The following is a 21,350-nucleotide window of genomic DNA, read 5'->3' on the forward strand; positions in this document are numbered from 1 at the left end:
GAAGGAGCGGTGGACAAGGGCCTCTCACCAGTCTTCATCGGCTGTTCTTGGCCGATCCAGAAATACTTTCTGGTCTATATTTGCGTCTAAGGTGGATTCATATTTTAGTGGCTAAGGCTGGACGTGAATTAGCCGTGGGCCGTTATATTTGGGTGGTGTGCATCAAATGAGGGAAAGAGACGGAGGAAGAGAGGAAGACGGAGATACCGAAAGAGAGAAAGCGTGGACGAATCGAGATCAGAAGTTAGAATCAGGCTGAGGAAAATAGTGGTTCGCGGATTTAGCTGCGCCTCAGTTCTCTCCACTTTCCTCGTTTTGTCCTCTTTCTTCGAGTTTCTTGCTTTGTTACACCCCTTCTCCGTTCTCTTCCTCCTTCCTATCTTCTATTCGCTTCTTCTCCCTCCCACACTTTCAACTTTTCTCTCGCGTCTCTCATTTCCTCCCTCTTTCCTCCTCTTCCTCCCTCCCCATTTTTCTAATTAATCGCAAATTTTTTTCTATATACATACAAACAGAATAAAATATATATAAATATTCTCTCCAATTTTTCTTTTATTCGTATCAGTGGATATAAAAGATGGACACCTTTACCGCCACCACGCGAATACTCGTCTCTGGAAATGAGTGCGATAATTCCGAGGACGATGGTCAGTCTATTATATATATGGAGAGGTGGAGATTCGATGGAATGATCAATTTAACGTGTCGATTTACATGTTAAATAAATAAAAAAAAAAGATAGAAGAATAGATATGAAAAAGATATGAAACGTGGTATAAATATGGATACTGGAATAACTTAACTCCTCTTAAATTTTCAGGCGAATACAGGGTAGGAATAAAGTTCAACGATCAACATATACCCGATTCCCCACACAAGGTTTACGTGTCACCGGCGATGGGCGACGCTCATAAGCTCGAAGTGGCGCAATTTCCGGAATCCGGTGTGCAACCGGACAAGCCAGCCACTTTCCTTGTTCGCAAAAATGGTGCCAAGGGTGAACTCGACGCGAAGGTATCAATCATTTTTATGAAACGAGAATATATAATAAAAAACGTTCTAATCGTTTATAAATATAGATTAATAATATTATTATTTTTACAATAACAGATGATATTAGGAATTTGTCTACCCTTAAACGCGTTTATGTTTGCGTTTAATATAATTTATTATTGAAAATTGTATTATATATATATATATATATATATATATATGGTGACGTTTGATCGAAATTAAATACACAGTTATTTATTTACTTTTAATATGGAACTTTTGATAGTTCCGGATCGAAACGTAAACACGAAATATCGAGTAAAATTTTAGCCAAATAACTAAAATCATCAAACAACCTTCGTTTTTCTTAGAAATCTGCACAAACATTTTAGGCGACAATGTCCTTGCGAAAATCGTGCGCTCTAAATAACTTCCTCTTGTGAAACAACGTAGTCAACATCATATTGCGTAGGTTTTCTCCGCATGCGCCTACAGCCACTCGCGTCTCGCTCCTACGTGTTTCATTCATACAATTAAATAACTCGTCGTCGCTCTTAATTAGTTTCAAAAAGAATACATTTTTTGAAAATGAATTTTCTATTTAATTTCACTACGATAACTCAAAATATTTTTAATTTTATCATAATTTTGAATATTTTACGTATATTCAGAATACTACGTTCTAGAAAAATCTATGGGAAACTCTAGCGATTCCTAGTGTCCCCTAGATTGACTTTTCGCGTATATTTATTATATTGGACTATATTTTCGAACTTTCTATTTAATTTCACTACGCATAGCTCAAAATATTTTTAATCTTATTATAATCTTGAATATTTTACGTATATTCAAAATACTACATTCTAGAAAAATCTATGGGGAACTCTAGCGATTCCTAGTGTCCCCTAGATTGACTTTTCGCGTATATTTATTATATTGGACTATATTTTCGAACTTTCTATTTAATTTCACTACGCATAGCTCAAAATATTTTTAATCTTATTATAACCTTGAATATTTTACGTATATTCAAAATACTACATTCTAGAAAAATCTATGGGGAACTCTAGCGATTCCTAGTATCCCCTAGATTAACTTTTCGCGTATATTTATTATATTGGACTATATTTTCGAACTTTCTATTTAATTTCACTATACATAGCTCAAAATATTTTTAATCTTCGTAATCTTCTAATCGTAATCTTGAATTTATTTTGTGTATATTCAAAATACTAAATTCTAGAAAAATCTATGGGGAACTCTAGCGATTCCTAGTGTCCCCTAAATTAACTTTTCGCATATATTTACTACATTGGACTATTATATTTTTCTACATAGATAGTGTCTCCAAGCGGTATCGAAGACGATTGCTTCATTCAAGGGATCGACTCTGACACTTACTCGGTCCGATTTATGCCGAGAGAAAATGGGATTCACAATATCCACGTAAAATTCAACGGCGTCCACATGCAGGGCAGTCCATTCCGCATCAAGGTCGGGAAAGTGGAAGCAGATCCGGCCGCGTTACACGCATACGGTAACGGTTTGAAAGAGATAAAAACCGGGCAAAAGACAGACTTCATCATCGACACCTGCAACGCCGGAAGTGGTGCGCTGTGCGTGACCGTGGACGGACCTAGCAAAGTCGCGATGGACTGCACGGAAGTCGAGGAGGGTTACAAAGTTAGGTACACGCCTTTGGTACCTGGCGATTATTACATAAGCATTAAATACGATGGATATCACATTGTCGGGTCACCGTTCAAGGTTCCTTGCACCGGTTAGTATAAATTTTGATACGTTAATTATTTCGAACAATTGAAATTACACGTTTATATCATTCCAACCAAAAATTCGAACGAAAATACGTTCACAGATTTCTTGCGATATAATAAATTCAAATTAATTTACTTAACGAAAGAATATTATATACGATCACCATATACATGATGTTTACACGTGCAATCTTAATAAAATTGAAAATAATTGTAGGTGCGGATCTAGCGGAAAGGGGTGCTCAAGAAACAAGTTCGATCGTGGTCGAAACCGTTCAAAAGATTTCGAAGTCGAAACAAGTAGGACCAGTTTTACCACTGTTCAAATCGGATGCTAGCAAAGTAACGAGCAAAGGAATGGGTCTGAAGAAGGCATACTTGGGCAAACAGAATGTGTTCACTGTGAACGCTAGCGACGCTGGTGATTCATTAATTTTTTTTTTATATATATCTGAATGCAATTTATTTCAAAAGTTTAAAAAATCACGTATGAAATGTGTACGAAACGTTTCGTTCCTCTTACAGGCAATAATATTCTCTACGTTGGCGTGTACGGGCCTAAAGGACCATGCGACGAGGTGTCCATGAAGCACACGGGACGCAACAATTACAACGTGAACTATTTGGTTCGTGAAAGGGGAGAATACATCGTTATTGTAAAATGGGGTGACGAGCATATCCCTGGATCACCGTACAAGGTCGAAGTATAGATGATGGCGTGCGCCTTTCGATCGATCGAGGAAACAAACTGAAACGTTATGATTCCAACGAAACTCTACGTATAGTTTTGCTTTATACCATGGCCAGACTCTCTCTTATATCGATTGTTCCATTTTTAGAATCGAAGTATTTATCTATTTGAACGAATAGAATAATAAAAAGTTGATCTAGGGATGATAATGTTTGAAATAGGAAAATGTGTTTCGTATATTTTTTTTTCTCTCTCTCTCTCTCTCTTTTTTTTTGATAGTTTTCTCACGTCGCTACAATGTTGCGTGTACATATGTAGCTTTTTCTTTCGTCCTGAAGCAATACAGGTATTACGCTGTCTGATATATAATTAAGTGATAATACAAAAAAAAAAAAAAATCGGAAATGAATACGGACGCCAACCGACGACAACATTGAAAAATAAAAAAAAAAAAAAATAAATAAAAAAAACATTGATTGTGCCTTATATTTTAGATTAAGATATCTACTTCTTCCATTAGAAATGCGTTCTATAGATGATCCATCGACAATCTCTCCACTGTGTTATATTATTTTAATGTAATTATATCGGATAAAGAAAGATTTATCCAATGTTATTCAATCAATGATTATAAATTATATAAGAATGAAATAAATAATACGTTTATTAAACGACTCGTCTTTATTTTACATTCCAACAAGCGTATATTGATTTTTGTTTTATTCTTCGCTCTGCAATAAATAATCTGTTAAATCTTGTAGAATTCTATAGAATAGTTTTACAATAAACGTTAAATCCATCGAGTAAATATACCTTCTAATTCTCAAAAATTTAATAAATATACATTTTCTTTTGATATACGTTGAAATAAAATTTATGATTGAAAGGTAAGAATTTTTTTAAGTAGTTTTAATATCATTTTAAATCACTTTAAGATTTTTGGTCAATCTGAAAGAAATTTCAATAAATATCGATAAATGGTAGATAGAAGTGCAAAATATTTTACTACAGCGAACGTGTGCGGTCGTTTCAATATCGACGTGAGAACATTGTCAACGTTACTGGTGGGCGTGAAACGAACATAACGCTTGAACGGTTTTACTGATTCTCGTTGAATAAATTTGCATTCAAGAGGAACTCGATTCGCAACTTGTCATCGTTAGACGCATCGTACATCTGTATAACCATTAATGACGATACAGACAATTTTTCTCGCGCAAGACGCGTACAACCGATTTTGCATTTTACATTGTACAAATTGTCATCATTATTATTTACACCTTAGAAAAAAAAAAAATAAAAATAATTTTCTGGCACACGCAATTTTTAATCGATTTCAAAATTATTCGTACAAAATAAATTCGGATAAAATAAACGAATAATCCAAAAGTATGGGACTATTTTTGATTTGTTGAAATTATAATAACACAATCTTACAAGGTTACGACAAATAAATTGTCAATCAAAAGTTTTATTGTGACTCTTTGTCGCGAGTATAAATTTAATTAGAGAGCAAATAAAATAATAATATCACAAAACTAGGAAGACAATGATAATTAAAAAGATCCACTCTCCCTCTTCCCCTTCTTTACATTTCCTAAATACATAAAAGATACAGAGAGATATATCTATACGTTAATTTATACAAGCGTGTGACAATTATAAAATTGTGGAGCGACTACTACTACTAGCAGGGAAGGGGAGACGTTGACTCGTTGACACGGATAAGAGCGGAAATAGGGGCAGATAAAAAGGAGTGGAGTAGCGAATCGAAGGATGCTGTTTTCGCTTTCGGGAAAAGAGACGATTCGACCCTCCCTTTATCTATTCCACCAAGCTAAGATAGAAGGAGGAAAGGAGATCATCAAACGAGACACTTTGTCGCCCCCATCCCCCATCCCCCTCGCTTGAGCCGAGGGAGGGAGAAGGGGGAGAGGAAAAGGGGAAAAAAGCTGGAACGTCTTTCTCCCCCTTTCACCGGCCGGTCTGGGATACGTTCCCCTGGCGAAGTTGTCGGAGGTCGTAGGTGGGTAAAACGGGTAGGTGGATAGGTGGATAGGTGGTAGAGGTCTTCAGAGGTGCGGATTCCGTCCGTTTCGATAGGATGGTAGGCGGTCGCAACCGGTTTCATACGGTCCCTTACGCTCGAGTTCGCAGGCGTCGAAAACAGGTGCTTGACTTGCGCCGTCGTACGGCCACCCGTTTCGCTTTTCCTCCCAGAAACACGCCCTTCCCTCGTGGTGGAGCCGACGCCTCCGACGCCACACCACCCTTCGCCGGCCGCCACACGCTCGCCAGACGCCAACGCGTCTCTCTTTCTTTTATTTTTTCCTTCTTAGCCACGTTTCTTTTTCTTTTTTTTTTTTTTCGAACGCTCGTCGTCCAACCGTGTGAATTTCTCTATTCGATTATTATAACGTGTATTTCGTATTTGTTTTATATTTTCTGACTTTTATCGGAAAGTTATTATATTTTCGATGTAAAGGTACTTAAAATTGGTTTGCTTAATTGAGGAGATTAGAAGGTACACGTTAGGATAGGATATTTTATACGCGTACGTTATTTAAGTTCGAAGTTAGTAACATTGTGAATATCGAGACAAACGAAGGAATTATTTTTTGGTTGTTTTATATTTATTCTTTTTCAAAGGTATTTTATTTAGAATATTTTATGCATGGAGTGGAACGATTCTCTCCTCGTTCTCCCCTTATGGTCGGTAGATTATTTATCATCGTATAAAAAGTTTTCGCAAATTTAACGCGGAAGAAGCATGTCGTCATGAGTAATCGCTATTTAAAATTTTACTATCTATTGGAATATGATAAATAAAAGAAAATTGATAGTAAACCTAAAAAAAAAAAAGAAAAAAGAAAAAGAGCGGAATAATAAAAGTGAATTTAAAACATCCCTTGAACAATATTTTATATAATTTTTTTCGAAACAGCTACATCTCGAAACGATATAATTCGTTACTTTAGTAGTAAAGATCAGTTTCAAAAAATTTTTCTTCGATATCTCGTAAAATTTCCCGTACGATCCACCAATTTTTACCCATTTCGTTCGCATAGAACGATCACGATAAACACTTAAATTCTTTTTAAACTCGCATTTAAACTCGCCGATTGACCCGCCGACACTTAACGCGTCCAATTAATTATTCGAACGTGCGTGGACGCGTGGGATGGGCGCTGAGAGTGACAGAGTCGCTCGCCAAGTGACGCGAAAACGATCGAGCGAGTTCGGGCGAAAGGGGGCGAAAAGGCATGCGGTAAGGTTGAACGATATCGGGGCCTCGCCGGGTACTGGAAGAGGAGTTTAAACGAGGCCGACCACGAAGAAAGGCGAACGAAATTACGAGTGGTCGGAGGTGGTGAAGTACGGTGGAAAGGTAGAGTGGCACGTGAATTGGCGCGTAAGTAGAGGAGGTCAACTGGTGGCAGGCAGGTGGAGGATGGAAAGCATAGGCGGAGCCTTCAGTTCCGCCTCCACCTACAATCCCACCTCTTATACCACGCTTCTCTCGCTTTCCTCGACTTTTTTCCAACCTTCTCCCTCCCACTCCTCCCCATTTTTACTCTCTTCCCCACGTTTCCGCTAAAGGTTTTCCACCTTTATCCCTCCCCAACCACTACCAACACTTACCTTATCTTTCGTTCCAATTTCTTTCCTTTTTTCTTTTTCCCTCCCCTCCTCTTTGCGCTTCTCTTTCTTCCTTTCGAAAAGACCACCAAGTTTCGTTCTACCCCACCTCTCTCTCTCTCTCTCTCTCTCTCCCTCCTTCTCTCCCCTCCTTCTCGCCGCCTCCTCTTTCGATCGACGTAGCCGCTCTTTATAACCACGGTGAAAAGAGTCGATCCATACGCGATCCTTTCGCGAAAGCGCACCTGCAAACCGCACGGCCCCACCTTCCGTTTCCCCTACAGTTCCACCTACTCCACCTACATCGAACATTACCTTCTAACGGGGGGTACAGCCATTTTGCAGTTGGAATTTTTCCTCCTCAGTCGAGTCGACTCGACCTTGTTGCCGCTTTATTTTGGACCCGTGCCCACAGCCGGAATAAGGGAATTAAAGGAAAACCGGCCCGATTCTTCGCGTTTAGGATATAATCGTTGGGATATACGACGATCGTTTGCACGCAAGATAACTGGTGCGATATTCGATTTCCCCCATTTCACCGAACGTGTTTACACCGAAGAAGATTCTCGAGTCGAGTTTTTAATTGATACGTTTTTAATTGATCGAGATATTTACTTTTTATCCGTCGAAACGAACGTGAATTATTAGTAGGTTATTTAATAGATTGCACGAAAAGAAAGAAAAAAAAAAAAGTTCTTTCCTTGAAATTATTATATATTTCAATCAATTGTATCTTCGCTTATGATATAAATTATAAACTATTTCAGAATTTATAGAATAAATACAAATATTTATTTCTATATCTGTATCTACTATGCACTCAGTTTTCATTAGACACGATAATACGTAGTATTACAAGGTGTACTGTAATTTCATATGTAACTTAATACATATGTAATTTAATACGAGTTTGAGCAGTTTACTGCATCATTAGAATAGTATAACTATGTATTTACAAATATCGTGGAATAAAATTATATAAACGATTCAAAATATGCGAATTATTATTGAAAAAAAAAAAATAAATAAATAAAGATAAGAATCCTAATAATTTCTATATTTTAATTGGATGGAAAAGTTCAGAAGGTCACATCGATTCGAATTTCTCTCCTCCTCAGATTTTCACGATCTAATATTTCATATTTATAACATTTAATCTGTGAAATAAGCAAAATTGACGATACGTACCTGTTTCTCGTTTCAGCTTCCATTATCTTTCATGAACAACACTCTGTTCTTCGCGAATCCTCTTCCTTCCTCGCAAATCTAAAAAGAACGTGGTTTACACATCTGTGACGCGTAATCAAGCATCCGAGGTCGAGGGAAATTAACTGCGTAATGGTTCTACATTCCATGATCGTTTTATTTTCGATTACAGAACAACGCTCGCAACGGGGAGCCGATTTCTCCTGCTGGTTTTAACTCGATTTCAAGTGTATTTACAACAACTTTCTCGACGTGCACGAGGAGACACGCAGCAAATCTAAAATCTTGATCATTGAGAGATAGAGAGAGAAAGAGGGGAAGATAGAAAGATAGAGGGAGAGATAGAGAGCATGGGTGTGCGCGCGCGTGTGCACGTGTATTCGATCGTTTTGCGCTTTGAGAAACATTATTCATTGGTATTCGCGAGTATTCGACGAATAAATCGAGCCTCGATCGATTCGTCTATTTAATATTGAAACAAGAAATATCGTTCAATATGGTATTGTCATTGTTTACATTTTTTTGTCCAATTTTTCGTCACACAATTAGGAACGTGTAGAAATTAATTCGTTGCCTTTTACATCATTGACGGCATCGTCATTGGCGGTGATTTATGGATTCGAAAACGTTTGGTAACTCTGAGGAGTTAGCAAAGTTCTCAAGAGGAATAAAAGGGGAATCGTTCCCACCTGATCAGACTGTTTATATAGATTAGATACTTCGCTATCTACAGAATCATTCGCGAGATTTATGAACTCGAGATGGAGAGCAAAGTCGAGTGGACGATTAATTTATTATAAATAAAATGATTTTTAAAAAAAGGCATCCAATTAATTTCTTCACTTAATAATCCGAAAAATGCTTTTAATTCAACGGAAAGTAATTCAATTCAATGGAAAGTAACATTTAATAATACTCGAGAATAATATTTAGCGCGTGGTTTGATGATCGATGCGCGATGATCGTGGAGGAATCGTTTGTGTAAATTATTCTTTAATCTAGCTTTCGAGAAAAAAAAATGGCAAAAAGAGATTTCGACTGAGTGTGATCGACCCTTCTTCCTTTTTATTTCTCCCTCTTCGCACCTTTTCTCGATGAATTTTTCTCATTAAAATAAACCGTGTTTCATCCGTTTATATATTATATATGTATAAAAAAAAAAAAAAACAAGAAATCCGTGTTATTCGTTTTAATAACTTATTAATTAATTTATCCAAACTTCGTATCGTAACTTTGGTCGATTGGATTATACTGGTATATCGTTTGTGATTTCATTGTAACTCGTAAATAATACGCATTTTATAACAAAAAAAAATAAATTTCAAAAACACATTCTACCTCGTATATATTGCTTTAAATTCAATGTGCATCTTAATCTGTACAACGAATTTATATATATTTTTTTTTTTTTTTTTTTTACGAATATTCCTCCTATTGATTGGAACCGGTTAAATATATTAGAGAAATTTCATATTTGAGCAAAATTAATATCGTATCAACCCTGTTGAAATGATCGGAAATATTTTATAAATAACGTGAGATCTATTTTTAAACAAGTATCGTTGACGATAAATTGTTTTTTATTACTGGCAAAGTAGAATAAATATATACGTTTCCGTGTATAAAATTAAAAAGACAATGGAAATTAATATTGTCTGTTTTTTTTTTTTTTTTTTTTTTTTTACACTATATGTGAATTGCAAATATTACGTAAATACTACGTAATATTTATCGTTGAAAAAAAACAAACGTATTGGACGCTCTCCTTCTTCCTGAGTTCAAATTAAAAATATCAACAATGTAACAAATTACATAGAAGAGTCGGATACGATAATTTTTTTTTTTTTTTTTTTTCCCCACTATTTTCAAATTGATCATTTCATCGTTCACAGAAATCCTACTCTGGAAATAGTTGCGTTTTTTAACAAAGTTGTCGATTATATTTTACACATACATAATATATTCGTCTTTCGTAAATTGAACTCGATGAATCGTAGACACAGATACATTTTGTTTGCTCGAAAGAGAAAGATTGAGAAAACGGTGTAGATCCGGCGAAAAGGAGTGATGTGACTTTTAAAGTAGACGTTAGCCATTCGAAATATAACATCTAGAATTTCAGGTACGCGCGAATATAGTCTTCGATTCGAATCAGATCCGACAACGATGCTCGATACTATCGTCGAACATTTTTATCGATGGATGATAATCAATCGGATTTACCGCAGTGGGTTTATCCTATATCCGAGGATGTAATAAGAATATTATTAATCTTTAGCATACCAGAGTGAAGAATTCTTCGTAGATCACGTAGAATCTTTAAAAAAAAAATTCCAATTCTATTTTTATAATTTTTTTTCGATAAAAATTATCGTTAAATAATTTTTATTCTTTCAAAATTGTTGAAAATATATTTCTAACGAAACGATCTTTGAAGAATCTTACCTTGGTATGCTAAATACTAAATAAATATACCAATAAAGAAAAAAGCAAAAACGTGAAGAAATAATTAATTTACGTCATAATTGCATCGAAATTATTCGAATATTTGTAAAAACGAATGTCTTTTAACCAGTATGTTCGACCGTTGAGATTCGAGATTATAATTATTTCACAAAATAACGTACAATCTTTTGGCTAACGTTACGTAATAACTTATTGGGAACGTGAAAATATTATATATATATATATGTATATATATGTTATAGTACAATGAAAATTGGTCTGCGTGACGAATGATAAAAGCATGATCGACATTGCTTGACTCGGTTCGATCGGGACATCATTCACGCGCGCCTTTCACGGCTTAATTTACTAACGCTACAGTGCGTATCCGTACGTGGTAAATCTAAAAGGAGTTTAATTTAACGTGACGCATAAATATATACAGATATTTACACGATTGTGTGAAACATTTTGAAACATTTTCTTTTTTTCTTTCTTTTTCTTTTTCTTTTTCTTTTTTTTTCACGATCGATTTTTCTCTACGAACAACACGGGAACCAACGGCTTCCTGTTTGGCAACTCCCTTCACATGTAGATACGTCGCAAATCTGAAGGCGACGTTATCATGTTGCACTGTGGACACAGCTTTTTCGCACCCTGAAAGGTTGAGAACTCTTCTCAATTCTGATTTCAATTCGTTACATTTTCAAAGATTTTCGTGCCCCAAAGCTAATACTACACGTTTAAACATTTATCGATTTTTCGATTTTTTTTTTACTTTTCACTTCAAATTCAAGATTTCATCGATTCTAAGATTCTCAGAGTGATAAATTTTCAAATATTTTTAACAATTGTTTGATATTAAATTCGAGAATTTTCTTTAGATTAAGAAGAAAAAGAGAACATACTTTTAGAAAGAAATATACTCGTTTACACTTACCAACGTGTGTAACCAACATTGCTCGCAATGCACGTGCCAGCAGCAGACAGAAGTCACCGGTTTCTTATATTGCTCCTACGAATCACACACACACTATCTTCAATCGACAAGTAGTACGGCGTACGATTATTCTTACCGCTCGGTTCAATCAAACGAATTACGAAAAAACGAAAGGAAAATGAAAGACGATTTTCGAAATTTTCGAAATTTTCCGAAGGAAAGAAAAAGAAAAGTTGAAAAAGAAGAAAAAAACTCACCATGCAAATGAGACATTTGAACGGTTGGCCGCGCATTTCCGCCTCGAGTTCCCGAATCCTTCCTCTCAGCGCCTCGATCACCGGCGTGTCGCCGTCCCTTCTGGGCGACGTCGAGACGCCCTCGTCCTGCTCGCTCTGGCCGAGAGGGGTCGTCGTCCCCGGTTCAGGCTTCACCTCCACCAAACCTTGGCCGATTTGCTCGGGTGTGTGGGGCGTGTGGGGCGTGTTGGGCGCGTTCGGCGATATCACCGCTTCCCGAAGGGCGTCTCTCTCCTTCTGCTCCCTCGGCGTCCCGTCCATGCGAGGCGCGACCACGTCGGCCTCGGAATACTGTGCCGGCCCAAACTCGGCCGCGTCGTCCCCGTCGACCACCAGATCCACGTCCTCCTCCTCCTGGTGATTCGATCCACTGTTGCCACCGGCCGACGAACGATTGCTCGACGACGTCGCCAAACCTGCGGCTACGCGATTTGTCGTAAATTAAATATTTCTTCTTTCTTTTTTCCTTTTCGTCCAATATATAATTCCAATGTGTCGTGTCTTTCGGATACAATTTTCTTCGCAAAGCGCTCTGCTTATAAAGTAAAGATCTCGAAAGGAGTTAAAAATTTTATCGATCGTGGGCGGCGCACAAGTAGCATCGAGAAACAGTCAACTATTCTGAGTTTGAAAAATGAAAAAGGATAGCGTTAAATGAATATCGTACACGCAAGTGTGTAATAATGCAATGCAACATATCGCAAGATTGTCGAAATAATTTAATATAGCATTTGATTATTCGTACGTGAAACAAGATTGCCCGCGCGATATTTTCAGCATTTGGGAGGAGAATATAGAAAATATAGATGTAGTAGCTCGTATGTCTACGACGGGGAAGATATATTTTATTTGATGTTATATTATCAATATAAACTTACCAGAAAATCCTCCTACGAGCATGGACGATGCTCGCACTCTCCTCTGCCCGGCCCACTCGTATTCCTCGAAAGTTTCCGCATCGCCCTCCACGTCGACCTCCTCCTCGTCCAAATTGTTTTGGCCGGCAGGATTTCCGTTATTGTGTTTGTTTAAGCATCTCTCCACGTGTTGGTTCAATTCCTCGGGCGTGCCGGATAGCCTCTCGCTGCACACGGGGCAGGATGGCTCGTCCGCTTTCCGTTTCCGGTTCTTCACGCGGATCCTAGCCTGTACACATTCCAAACCTCAAAAGATTTCGAAAAAAAGAGAGAGAAAAAAAAATACAGGTGCATATCTGCAAAATATCGATGCAATTCTTCGTTCGAAAATTTTATCATTCTCTCTTTCCCCTCCCCTATTTTATTTCTTCGATCCCGAACGAAAGAAATACGCACAAATACGCGGATTGCGCGAATTTGACTTCGTATTTCGGACGGATGCTCACCTGTCTATTGGCCTTGATCCTTTTGTAAGTCTCCCACCTTCCATGAGGCGTGCCATCGGCGGTCGAGGGTGCATGGAGCATCGGCCCGTGAGGATGATCCTGGGGATGACCGGGTGGCAAGCTCGACCTTGAAGCTCGCGCCCGAGAGGAAGCCGAGGATATCTTGTAAAGTCTGTCGAGCTCCTGGGCGAAATGTTGCTCGAGCTCCTGCGGCCTCACGGTCACTCCGCATGCCGGGCAGCAGGATGGGTCAGATGGAAATTTCTTTTTACCTGGAAACGATCGGTGGCGTTTTTATCCTTTCCACGAATGGTAACGAATCAATCTTTATTTATAATATTCTTACTCGCGTCTCACACAAGAAGATGTATTATTTAATTCATTTTTTTTGATTTTGGTGTAAATACTTTGGTTTTTTACAAGTGTAAGTAACTTGAAGTTTACACTTTTACGATATTTTTTTACATAGCGAAGATTGGGATACGTTAAAAGAAACATTTATCAAATGAGTTCGAAAAGAATTGTGAAAGAATTGTGAAAAATGTTGGTTTACGAAGAAGAAGAAGATGAAGAAGAAGAAGATTCCGTATGCTGAAGTCAAATAAACTCCGTCGAGCGGTTCCACCTGCTTACGTACCTTCCATGTTAACATAAATTTTAAAACGAAATCCGTGATCACGGATCAAGAACAATCTAATTTTAATTATCACGCGGTGTTAATTGTTGTATGCGTGAATCTCTTCTCTTTGTATGTATGGCAATGACAGAATAAATAAAAGAAATATCGAGAGAGATAGAAAAAGTTATCGAGTTATCGAGTATAAAATTGTACGGAAATTCTAATTATCGATAATTGAAAGAATCCTTTAATCCTATAGGCGGTATATCGATTTTGCGGTACATCTCGCGCAATTTCTAAATTAATCAAAAACCGATAGTATTGAACTTTCAATAAAGGACGTTGGAAATTCAATACAGAAATGAATGAAATCATAAAAGCGTTAATAGAGATTTTTAGGTACGAGAAACGATTACAATTTCAAACGTACGTTTGAATAAAAATCATTAATATCGCGTACACAGATACAAAGTTAAAAGACAAACGGTCTTACTTATCAACTTGACTACGTATATATCTAAATAAACTCATCGATTGAAAACGTTTTCTTCATCCACATTCACATTCTCTTCCATCTCACCGTATCTCGAAGGACACGCACAATTATGAATTTCGTCAAAAATATTTCTCAATATTTCTCGAACCGAAAACTTCGAAAACACAACAAGGAAGAAGCAGGAAGTTCCGTTCCAAGTATTGGGAAAAAGTGGAACGAACATTAAATTGGGCGAGGAGGGAGGAAGATTAGAACATCTTCCTCCCTCGAATGACGAAGCTCCAAAGATAAAAGATAACTCGGGAACGATTTGGCAAAGAGGAGGCGCGAGAATCGTAAGTTAGTTCGACACGAGGAATCTTGTTTCTTCAAAGCTACCGTGCGTGCCCTCATCGTTTATTTGGAGAACCCGAACCGGCTATTCTCGAGCCGTTTAACATATTCTCGAGCCCGCTTCTCCTCCTTCTCCTCTCACAGATTCCTCTCGTTTCCTGTCTCCGTCCATTCTCTCCTTCCCCACCCCGAATCCCAGTTCGAGTTCGTTTTCTCTCGCGCCTCCGCGTTCCCTTTCCCCTTTCAATTAGGTACACTTGGAAATTTATGTCCGCGCCCTGCCACTCGATATTCCTTTCTTTATTGAAACAGACACCTTGCGCTCCCTTTATAGCCATTGCGGATGGCTTCGATTCGAAATAATCGCGATGCAAAATACCGGCGAGTCCGCTTCCTTCCTTCTCCTCCTCCTCTTCTTCTTCCCTTCCTCCCCTCCCCAGTTTCGTTTCATAATTCGACGACACCTCGATTATTGCGCAACCTTCCCCGATAGGGGGATATTGGCCCCACGAATATTCCATCGTTTTTACTACTATTACTTATCATTTCAATCGATATTTCCGATATCTCTCTTGTCTCTTCTTCGTTGATTGTTGATTAATAAGTTTGATTTTCTTCTTCCTCTACTCGTTGTAGTTACATTAATAAGAGTATAAACGGGTTTCGTAGATTTGTCGCGTTTAGATTATTTCTCATTCACTTAGAATTAGTTATAGTTGGATGATTAATGATAAGTTCGATCGAAGGTTGTTAATAGTTTTGTAAATAGAAATTTAGCGATAATCTAAATGGAACAATTGATAAACGATTTGACGAAACGGCACTGGATCTCGGCACCCCCTCTCGTAATCTTTGAAATTAGAATACTACTTTCAGGGTAGCGTAAGAACTCGTTTCTCCGGCCGTATAATCTTATCGATGTAATCATCAAAACCCTGGAAAATGGTCAAGGGATGCGATTTCCATTTACGAAGTTCCATCTGCTCGCATAATTAACGGAAGCTCCGCCATTTTCGCGTGTAAGAGCGTTTCGAATGAAAAGGNAAAAAAAAAAAAAAAAAAGAAAAAAAGGAAGAAAGGGGAGAGAAGCACGATTGTTGAACCGCAAACATCTTCTTATCGTTCATCTGAAATGTTCATTTTTCTACGGATTTCTTCTTTTCATTTTATTCTTAGCAGAAAATTAATATGTTTAAATTATTTATCTTAAGAAAAATGGGATAATTTTTAATACGTACACGGTGATATATAATCACGTAAATAATATAATTTTAACAAAATTTTTTAACAAAATTTCTCGTACGTTTTTCAAGCATTTCCTTACTTTTTTTTTTCTCAACGTTTTTCTACCCTTCAGCTTTACTCTTTACCCTTCGCCTCGATGGAACGACAATGCCACTCCCTTCTTCCAAGGAGAGGCTATCTTCCACGACCGTGACCATAACCGCGCTATCATTTACACTTTAAAACGACTACGGAAGATAGAGTGGTTGCGTATCTTTAATTAAAAGAGACGGTTGCTTAAAGGAGCGAAATAAAAAGATTCTCCACCCTGTACGCCGCGAGGGTGTCACGTTATTAAAGGGCGAATCTTTCAAATTTTTTTTCCATTCTACGTTGGATTAATAACGTGGTTAAACCGGAAACGGTAGTTTCACGATAGTTTAAACGGGGATAAAAAAAAAAAAAAAGTAATTTAAAAAATTCATCTCTACCTTACTTTTAATTAACAATCTTATCTTTACCCTACTTTCAATCTTCTATAAATTAAATTTCTCTAAATTCAATGATATATATATCGAATAAATAAAATATGAAATATTACACAAGATAGGCTCAAGATAAAATATATTTATATGGTTTACGTGCACGAATTTCTTCTAAAAAAAAAAAAAAAAAAAAAAAAAAAGAAAAACAAAAAGAAAATAATGCACGTAACATGTAACGTGAAAATTTTGTTCCACGTTTAAACAGGTTGTGAAAACGAATTAATCATCGCTATTTATCAGCGTGTTTTCATTTTGATATATATATATCTATATATATACATATATAATATATATATATATACATAAAATTTCTTCTCTCTTTTTTCAACAGGAACATCGAAACGTATTTCGATAAATTAATATATCATAACATTTCCAACCCGTACGCATGTATATTAAACAGGTTGTTATTTTTAAACTAACATCACACGTTCTGCCACGGATTTCGCAAATGTATTTCAAACACCGCGCTCATGAAAGATTCAAGAAAGAAGGATGCCCGGTTCCTATGTCGATGAAATACAAGCTGCAGGTAATTAGCTGGGAGCTCGTGCAGTATTTACGGCCATTTAATCCGGATAGAGCAATTAGTATATATCGATGGTGCCAGGTTGGTGGTTACAGATGTAGGATAGGCCCCTACCTACCACGTATAATCCGGTTTTAATTAAATAACCGAGTCTCTCTCTTTCTCTCTCTTTCTCCCTTCCACTCTTCGTGCCAGCCTCGTCGTCTCCCTTTTTTCTTTTCAACTTGCTTCCGTACCTTCAAGAATCCCCACCTTCTCCCTTCCTTCTCCCATCTTTAAACGTAATCTAAACCTTATCAAAAATCTATCAAAAATTTTTATTTCACTTAAACATAATCGATACACTTTCTCTCTCTCTCTTCGCAATTTCAGATGTAAAGAATGTAAAGAAATTGATGTTTATTGATGCTTTGTATAATTCTACTTTTATCAGATCCAATGCAATAAATTTTTATATTTTGTAAATCTCATAGTTAGAAATCTGCTTTTATCAAATAATATAGAAATACGTGGAAAATGATTTTTGCATAGTTTCAGATCTAAATTTACAAACAATCTTTCCACTTAACGCACGATTCTTCTCTTTTCTTTCATATCTTTAAATGTAAACCTATCAAAAATTTTGCATTTAAACGTAATTCATACTCTCTTTTCGTAATTTAAAATGTAAAAAATATAAAGAAATTGATTGTTTGCACAATTCTATTTTTATCAGATCCAATAATAATAAATTTTTACATTTTGTAAGAATTCTGCTTTTTTTCTGTTCAAATATATAGAAATACGTGGAAAATGATTTTTGCACAGTTAGTAATTCCACGTACTTTTTTTTAATTTCAAATCTAAATTTACAATTAAATAAATTTTGCACTTAACGCACGATTGTCGATCCTTTATTTCTTTACTTTCGCATCGTAATCGATTTCTTCGTATTCGCCGAAAAAGAAGATTCGCAAGGAGATGTTACGAAGGAGAGAAAAAAAAAAAAAAAAAAATAACGCAAGTTTGAAAATGCTTTGGTATCGGTGAGACCGTAATTCGATAATAGGTTCGAATAACAAAAATAAATTGCACATGTAATATTTGATATCCGAGTTGGGAAAAAGATTCGAACTTTAAGCCGGCGGTGAGTGTGGTGAAACATATCGTACGGTATAAGTCGTTGGACAGAAAGGGTTGTCGGTGGTTTCGCGCCGTGGCGTCACCATCACCGATTCCCTCAGGCATTTAACCGCAACTGTTGTCTCGATGGGCTGGGTTACTGCCCCTGGATACATCGCCACGATCTCCATCCTTTACTTTTCCTACACGCTCTTTGATTAATCTATTAATTTCGTACACTCGCCCCTTCTTCGCCTGCCACATTATTTTTAATTCGAAGACACCAAAATTCGCGTCAATTTTTAACGTTGACAAATTTTTCTTCGAAAAATACATAAAAATGTTTCCGCGAGAAAACTTGTGAAAATTAAGAAAGAAAATTCGCGAGGATATATATATATATACGGATAATTTAATTGCATCGGGGATGATTAAATAACCAGGTTGATTAAATAATTTTTATTCCCTCTGGCTCGTCTCGAATCTCGGCTATATCATTTTACCCATCGTAGCGTGGTTTTCGAATTTTAGTACGTATGATTTAGTACGTATGATCATAACCTGGCTCGAAGTGAACTAGCCTTGTAAGGAAAAAAAACTAAGCGTACACTGCAGGATTCTATGCTAAAGTCGATACGCCATGGATCGCAGTGTGGTGCAATAAAGTTATAAAATCAATCAGAAGTGTAATACTTTTATACAATAGCTTATATAGAGCCTCTACAAATTATTCTTTACGAAACCTTAGAAATATTTATGTTCTTCTGTGAAATATAAAATATGTATATGTATGTGCATAATATGTACGCGTATGCGTGTATTATAACGATGTTTGCATAAAGTTTACTTTATAAATAAAATGATGGTCGAATGTTGGTCATCGGGGCTATAAACTTGGATTGTTGCGCTTGTTAAAAGCCTTTTTTACCGTATGCGGTAACAACGTTTTAAAATTTCGAGAGGAGGCACGGAAAGATGCACAATTGACCGCGAATGATTCGTTTTGACATGTTTAAGAACTGGTTTGGGCAACTCAGACCAATCGGCGTTGGTCGAATTAGCGGGAAAAATATCTTGATAATCCTCAATAAAATTTGTTAATTTAAATAAGATCCTTTTTTTACTTTAAATTTTTCAGATTTTTTTTTTTCAGATATAGAGTGTATCGAAAATATGAATTGATTAAAATACTATTTATTTCGCAGCAAGATCTAATATGTGCTATTTCTAGAAATTTGTAATCTATATAATATGTAATTTAATATGTATTGAGGAAATCTCGAATAATATCTCGTGAAGTTTACGATTCGTGTAACAAGACAAAAGATCGAACGAAAAATATCTCGATATGAATTACACGTCGACAGAAAGCGAAGGACAACAGTGAACACGTGAGTGAATGGAACGAATAAGAGAGGAGAAGCACGTATATGATCAATGTTCATCTGGCCGGTGAAATATTAAAATAGCTCGTTGCTCTGTTCTCGTAAGAAATAATGGTTATATAGGTAACACGAAGAGGTAAGAATGGCAATCGCACCAACTCGATCATTATTAACGCCTTTCATCCTATGCTCAACGAATGCACACACCTGTCGTACTAACGATCCCGATTTTAATCGACCGTTTAATTATCTCAATACGGGTCGAAACGAGACGTAAATTGAACGTGTGTGCACGAGTGTGCGTAACTGGCAGACGCAACGAGCCAGATAGATTTGAACGAGAAAGTGAAACAACGTATCGATTATTTACAGCTGCTTCTTAGTTTGCTTTATGGATACCGCAACACGTTAATACGAGCAATAAATTCGCCTGCTTACTTGCTAATAGCTATCGAGCAAAGGGATTATGCCAGAAATTACAATTTCAGACATTTGTAATTAATGTTAATTTAAGATACGCATATTTTCATGGTTTTTACGTTTGGATAGGTATTTATGCAAATGAATTTCGATTTAAAATAGAAATATTTTTACATATATTTACATTTGTCATAATTTCGAACAATTATCATTTCCAATATAATTACGGTAATTATTTACAGAAAGATCCCGTTTTGTTCGATTTTGATAGCCTTGAAACATATTGTCAAGCGCAACATTTTGAATAACTTTTTCCTATACATATTACCACTGCTTGGCTTTAATTTTCGAGATATTCGCAAAAAATTATCGGTAATTTTTCTGTTTATAATTGTAGCAACGTGTGACTTAGCATTGCCAGCGCCTCACGACGGCCGGATACAAAAACTTAACCTTATTTTTTGTTTGCAGTGTCTATAAATAAAGATCGATGCGAATCATTCGGATGAAAGCATTGTGTACAACGCGTATGTGAAAAACGTGTGAAAAGCGTTTGAAAAGAGTTTGAAAAGTGTGGAAGGGAAAGTGTTGAAGGGAAAAGGTGACAAAAGGAAGTAGACAAAGAAGAGAGTGGAAAACTAGAGTTTGAGATCGAAAGAAAAAAGTAGAAAAGTGTGAAGTGAAGAAAAAGTGAGGTTAGAAAGAGTGCAAGCAAGCAAGGAAAGGAAAAGGAAGCAGGGAAAACATATTTCATCGTCAAAATAATGGTAAGAAAGAAAAGCTTTTTATAAATAATTATACAATAGATATTAATATATAGATATTTATATCTTTTTTCCATATGATATTCTGATTCTTGATTCGATCTTCCATTTCATTTCTTAATAACCATGATCGTGCGATATTATACAAACTTATCACGGTTAAATCATAAGTTGGCCTGTTATGGATATAAAGGTTCTCGATTGCTCCTACATGCGAGCTTTCATAAATACACACTTTCCGAAAGGGTCTTCTTGTCCAAGGACCAAGCTCCTTTCATGCATACCGAATTTTCGTTATCTCATGCGCGCTACTTTACGAGACAAACGGAAAACTCACGCTGTTACTACGAGACCCTCCCTTCCTTCCTTTCTTCTCAAATTTCTTCCTCATCTTTTGAGTTAAACGTTTACTTTAAACATTGAATCTTTAAAGAATAATTTTTCAAGTCTCTTCGTATCATTTCTTATATATTATGAAATCATTGTTTCAATTTGTTTCTTTTTTTAAGAAAATATTATTAATTTTTATATTGAGAATCATTGGTTAATATTTTCCTCGTTAATTCTATAAATGAACCATTTTTTT

The 21,350-nt window shown here is 36.4% G+C and overlaps 2 protein-coding genes across 9 annotated transcripts in view; one reads left to right on the forward strand and one right to left on the reverse strand.

The window, feature by feature from the left end:
* LOC122720045 (filamin-A) overlaps positions 1 to 4,130 on the forward strand; it is a 37,604-nt gene extending 33,474 nt beyond the window's left edge. For all 4 annotated transcript variants that reach the window (XM_043946463.1, XM_043946465.1, XM_043946464.1 and 1 more), the window contains 4 exons: positions 821 to 1,014; positions 2,332 to 2,773; positions 2,986 to 3,189; positions 3,294 to 4,130. In XM_043946463.1, the coding sequence (XP_043802398.1) occupies positions 821 to 1,014; positions 2,332 to 2,773; positions 2,986 to 3,189; positions 3,294 to 3,478 (1,025 nt within the window). In that variant the 3' untranslated portion in view covers positions 3,479 to 4,130. The remainder of the gene's footprint in view (positions 1 to 820; positions 1,015 to 2,331; positions 2,774 to 2,985; positions 3,190 to 3,293) is intronic.
* A 4,325-nt stretch (positions 4,131 to 8,455) lies between these two features.
* LOC122719712 (E3 ubiquitin-protein ligase Rnf220-like) overlaps positions 8,456 to 21,350 on the reverse strand; it is a 140,197-nt gene continuing 127,302 nt past the window's right edge. For all 5 annotated transcript variants that reach the window (XM_043945771.1, XM_043945767.1, XM_043945770.1 and 2 more), the window contains 5 exons: positions 13,349 to 13,620; positions 12,864 to 13,131; positions 11,947 to 12,407; positions 11,690 to 11,764; positions 8,456 to 11,406 (listed from right to left, as the gene is read on the reverse strand). In XM_043945771.1, the coding sequence (XP_043801706.1) occupies positions 11,335 to 11,406; positions 11,690 to 11,764; positions 11,947 to 12,407; positions 12,864 to 13,131; positions 13,349 to 13,620 (1,148 nt within the window). In that variant the 3' untranslated portion in view covers positions 8,456 to 11,334. The remainder of the gene's footprint in view (positions 11,407 to 11,689; positions 11,765 to 11,946; positions 12,408 to 12,863; positions 13,132 to 13,348; positions 13,621 to 21,350) is intronic.

Source organism: Apis laboriosa, unplaced genomic scaffold (assembly GCF_014066325.1).
Source record: "Apis laboriosa isolate Shangri-la unplaced genomic scaffold, ASM1406632v1 scaffold9_cov152, whole genome shotgun sequence".
NCBI classification, from domain to species: domain Eukaryota; kingdom Metazoa; phylum Arthropoda; class Insecta; order Hymenoptera; family Apidae; genus Apis; species Apis laboriosa.